This window comes from Chiloscyllium punctatum, chromosome 1, assembly GCF_047496795.1.
Source record: "Chiloscyllium punctatum isolate Juve2018m chromosome 1, sChiPun1.3, whole genome shotgun sequence".
Classification (NCBI taxonomy): Eukaryota; Metazoa; Chordata; class Chondrichthyes; order Orectolobiformes; family Hemiscylliidae; genus Chiloscyllium; species Chiloscyllium punctatum.
Window position 1 is genome coordinate 48084740 of NC_092739.1, and position 5348 is coordinate 48090087.

Below are 5348 nucleotides of genomic sequence, written 5' to 3' on the forward strand. Positions count from 1 at the left end.
CACCAGGTTATAGTCCAACTGGTTTAATTGGAAGCTCCGAAAGCGAGTGTTTCCAATTAAATCTGTTGGACTATAACCTGGTGTTGTGTGATTTTTAACTTTGTACACCGGCATCTCCAAATCGTGAATTGGATTGAATACCGCCAGAATCGACCATACAATCAATCACCTGAATGGTGCCTTATCACGTCCAAAGAGCTAAAAATGCCGAAACATATTTGGTTGTTAGGATTAAGACGACTGAGATGGAAGCGAATTTCCATCACGTAATGTAGAGCTGCCTCAAACTTCCTTGCGAATCCTAGACATTGCAATTTCGTGAAAGTGCTCTTATTTGTGAAAAATTTTGTGGACATTTAAACATGACTTTATCAATGAAATAAAACTCCATTCAGTCGGTTTCACAATTGAATGAACACACTGCTTTTATTAGAGATTCAAACCTTACAAAAATATTTCTGTCAGTGACAATTTCAAGAGGTTACTTTTTTTTTCCCAAAAGACATATCAGAACCGGTTTTGACACTGGGACCAGAGTTACGCCTGTTTAACGAGTCAGGTCACCGAAGGTACACATCTGAACGGCGTTCGAGTTTTACAATCAAACTCATCCAAGCGTTCGTTATGAACAGACGCAAGTTCTAAAAGAATTAAAATACCATAATAAATAAAACGACGAGTTCCTCGATTTATTTTGCAGAAACGTCTTTCCATTCCCAGAAAATTCATGCTTCTTAAGTTATTTCTACGTTGAAAATTGCTGGCATTGTCGGCAGCTGTCTCTCATTCTTATCCGCAATCCTTACCAAGTTCGGATTCCATGCAAGGAACCTTGCAGAGCCGAGACTCCGGGGGTTTGGGGAGCCTGAGACTGCGCTGCCGAGTAATTCCCGTTGCCAACATTAAAATTCATGCCCATGTTGACGAAGGAACTGGCAGAAGCGGTTTGCTGCATTGTAGCCACGCTGGAATACATGCAGCTGTAGTCTCCGTCACAGGTACCAGTGCTGCAGTTGGGATAAGTGGGGTAAATACTGTAGCTGTACGGCGCCACGCTGACATTATACGGTGAACTGTAAGAAGGGGATGCTCCAAGGCAAGGTTTCCCGTCCCTCACCAGCACAGGCACAGCAACCCGGCGAGGAGCTGGAGGCGCTGCTCCCAATTCCAAGTGTTTATCCTGACGCTGCCGCTTGCATTTGTACCTGCGGTTCTGGAACCAGATCTTGACCTGCGTCGATGTCAGTTTCAACACATTTGCTAGATGATCTCTTTCTGGGGCGGACAGGTACCTTTGCTGCTTAAAGTGTCTCTCCAGCTCATAGACCTGGGCCTGAGAGAACAGCACCCTCGGTTTGCGCCGAGCTCTCCTCCCAGAACCTGCAACAGCGTCGCTCCTCCTGGCTTCGCGTGTCGCCTTTTTATCCATCGACTTTCGTTCTAGATTACAACACACACAAGGACATTAAAGATCAGGTCGGATTTAAAGCAAAAACCCAAAGAACTGCCGATGCTGTAAACCAGAAACGAAAAAAAAAACACCAGAGAAGCGGCTGGAAAAGCTCAGCTGGTCTGGCAGCATCTGTTGCAGAGAACTGCAAGTTTCGGGTCCTTCCTCAGAACTGAGGCTGCCGGACCTGCCAGGCTTTTCCAGTAACTTCGGTTTCAGTTAAAGATTACACCGGGCAACGGGCGTTTTAAACCCGCGCCGTTGTCGGTGTTTAAAATGGAGTTTACTGCTCTCGTTTAAAACTCAGTTTAAAGCTTGCTGGCGTTATGGCTTGTTATAGAGAACTCCCCCCAATCTGCGGGCTCCTGGTTTTTAAAATTTGCATCATTTACTCCAATTGTTTTGTATTTCGGTGCTCACTGAACAGCAGTAAAATCAAACCACTTCGCTGAGCTCCAGCTAATCTCGGGGTCTTGTTGGTGAAGTTTTCATGAAAATATACAACATTTGCGCTACATCTATACATTCCTCACACCCTAGCTCATTCTAATAGACCGGAGACGGTCAAACACTATTCGAGTATTCAGGAACTCACATCACGATTGACCATACATTGTCGACAGCTTTCTCTGTACATACTCAATGACCGAAGACCATTGTAACCGGATTGATGCTGTTCCATCGCTTCGCTGGGTTCTACATGTGCCCCTCCCCAGTACACAGCTCTAGTTCTGCACATATCCCTGTACTGTACACGTCCCCAGTACTGTACACTCTCCTATTCTTGTCGACATCTCCAGTACGGATCCCCAGCACTGTACATATCCCCACCACACATCCTCAGTCCTGTGCACACCCCAGTACACATCTCCAATACTGTATATACTCTAGTGCTGTAAACAAGCCGGTACATATGTCCAGTATGCATTCACAGTACTATTCACATCCTTGTACTGTACACATTCCCAATGCTGTATACATCCCATATTCTATACATCCCAGAGCTGGTGACATCTCTGTACTCTACACGTCCCCGTATTGTACACATTCTCTGTAATGTATACATCCCTGTGTTATACACATTTCCTGTATTGTACACATTCTTTATAATGTACACATCCTTGTATTTTACGCATTCCCTGTAATGTACACATGCCTGTAATGTACACACCCTGTAATGTACACATCCCTGTATTGTACACCTCCCTGCATTCACACATTTCCTGTGTTGTACACATCCCTATACTGTACACATTCCAGTATTGTACATTTCTTGACCTGCAATCTTCTTCCCGACCTCTCCGCCCCCACCCCCTCTCCGGCCTATCACCCTCACCTTAACCCCCTTCCACCTATCGCATTCCCAAAACCCCTCCCCCAAGTCCCTCCTCCCTACCTTTTATCTTAGCCTGCTTGGCACACCCTCCTCATTCCTGAAGAAGGGCTTATGCCCGAAACGTCGATTCTCCTGCTCCTTGGATACTACCTGACCTGCTGCGCTTTTCCAGCAACACATTTTTCAGCTCTGATCTCCAGCATCTGCAGTCCTCACTTGCTCCTTGTACCTCTCCTTGTACTATATACATGCCGAATACATTCATTCAGTCATATACGCACACACACTGTGCACAAAAGCAGTTTGGGCTAGAGGAGTAACATTGCAAGGACTTTCAGACCGGATACAGGCAGCTACATCGATTCCAAATAAGACATGCGATAAATTACCCGCTCAATGGATCCCAAATCCGGTCATTTTAATAATCATTGCGATAAGTATAAGTCGCTGGTGAAATATTGTGTAAATCGCTGGTGAAATGTTTTAAAGATTTCTACAAGGGCGACCTTTTTAGTAATTTAATCTAGTTTATTATTCGATGTCAGTTAATCAGATTCAAAACCACCAATGTAAGTGTCTCTAGGGCATCGATTAGCTGGTTTGCTTTCTCCAGCTCTTCCCATTGTCAATAATCGCAATTTTTAATGTGCTTTAACTCTTTCCAATGCCGGCTTTAACGCTCGGGTGAACTATGTGAAGTGAGTTTCTGTTCACTGATCATCACTTGTGGGCCATTCGCCCACCTGTCAGTGTATTTACCTGGGCTGTTGCTATGAATGGCGATCTCCATCCGTGGCTCGCTGCAGTTCGGGTTATCAGTCACACTCACACGGGCTGGGAATGCCGCATTGCCCTTCTGGACAGGAGGTTTGATCAGCTCATTGCCAAGACCCGGGAACACAGTGTATTTGGGTTGATACGCTTGCTCCAACATACAAGAGGAAGGCAGGACATCCGAAGTTGCGCCCGCATGATCTAGGATCCAGTGCTTTTGATGGCGGTGTTCCAGGTTTAAAATATCCTTGACAGAGAACGGGGTGCTCGAAGCTGCGGCGCTTGGAAGCATCTCGGGGTAACTCCTGGGCGGGTACAATGTTTCTAAAGTGTTAGGAGAACCGGTGAGCAAACCCAGCCCGACATCACTGTTTCAATGACGCAAATTTGATTGGGCTTTACTCCGTTAAGGGGTGACTGACGTTAACAGAGGCAGAGCTTGAAGTCTTCCAGTTACATCGAGCGATTTCTATTGGCCAGGAGCCTTTTATCCTGGGCGATGGGTAGAGGCCAGATTTCCTTTTGAAGAATGCAATTGGGAAAAGATTTCTTCAAAGCCCTATAGTATTGCCTTTCCCTGGACACACTGAAATGATAAATTTACCATTTGTCCGTTTCTGCCACATTCCTTGTAAATAAAATCCGTTTGATGATATTGTAAACAAGGGCAATTATTCAGCAAAAGCGCCTGGCACTAGACATCTATTACAACGAGAATAAACAGTTCAAGCCGACGAACACATATAATTCGTTTCACAGGCGCTTCGAGGAGTTCCAAAATTCGGTAAATATTTGTCCGATAAATATCGTAGAACTCACCTCAGCGGTAAGCTGCGATTTTCAAGGGGGAAAGGCCATCGCGATTCTTGCAGAATTTCCACTTGGGATTTCCTTCAGGGACGTGGAAAAGGACGCGAAATTAATAGAATGAATGTTGTTTTTCACTCGAGATTGCGTTTTTGTTTTACACACTGAGAGACCTCACGATGATTTCATCGTTTGTCCCGTTCCTCAGTCTGAAGATTGTAGCAAACGCATTGCCTTTCACGAACACCGATGTCAGTACATTCCCTGCTGAGTTAGATTGCGGCTCCAAATGCAACAGCAGGTCCCGCGATCCTCCCGTACGCTTTAAGAGATCCGTGCCATCGAAAAGGACTTATCTAATCTTGAGAAGGTGCTGGCACTTTTAAATGGGTTGCCTTACTGTGGGAACTTCAAGAGTCAATTGAAGGATGTTCTCAGATGAAGAGCAGGGGGTTTAAATTTGTCTGCAATCTCCACTCATCTTGGAAAGGGGGGGGGGGGGCGGTGGAAGGAGAGACTCGCGCTAATAGGCTCTAAGTGCTGGAGTTCGGCCCAGGCAAAAAAAAATCACAAAAAAGATACTGGTTACATTAAAGATGTCTGTTTATTTCTGTACTTAGAACTGAAGAGGTTTTAATAAGCTCTCCTCAGTGTGTTCCAATTTGAAGAATGATAACTATAGTTATAAATTTCTCCGCAGAGGGAAAATAACGTTTTGGCAGAATTTTGGCAAATACCACAAATTAAAATTGCACACTGATCTTCATTCAGCGAATGGCACACGGGCAACACTGTTGATGACTGGTGTCATTACTGCGGGAGATGAGCGGTCATTAAAGGAGCGAGCCGCTGTTTTAATGGTTGATTTTGTTACAGATAGTGTTCCGGTGGGTCACAAGGCGTGATAAGTGCTGCCCTGCAGTCTCTCCCTCAGTCAATTAACATTTTGAAAAGGAAGTTGTCGCGCTGCGTGTCTGCCTT

At 45.2% G+C, this 5348-nt stretch overlaps 1 protein-coding gene across 2 annotated transcripts; it reads right to left on the bottom strand.

Annotated features, from left to right (window-relative positions):
* Positions 1-424: 424 nt before the first annotated feature.
* LOC140482242 (homeobox protein Nkx-2.5-like) lies at positions 425-4776 on the bottom strand. 2 transcript variants are annotated; one of them, XM_072579388.1, is made up of 3 exons: positions 3546-4776; positions 807-1440; positions 425-641 (listed from the first exon to the last, which is right to left on the bottom strand). In XM_072579388.1, coding segments are annotated over exons 1-3 (942 nt in total). In that variant the 5' UTR covers positions 3853-4776; the 3' UTR covers positions 425-640. The 2 variants fall into 2 exon arrangements, with proteins under 2 accessions (XP_072435489.1, XP_072435480.1); XM_072579379.1 differs by having other exon boundaries at positions 425-1440.
* Between the last annotated feature and the right edge of the window lie 572 nt (positions 4777-5348).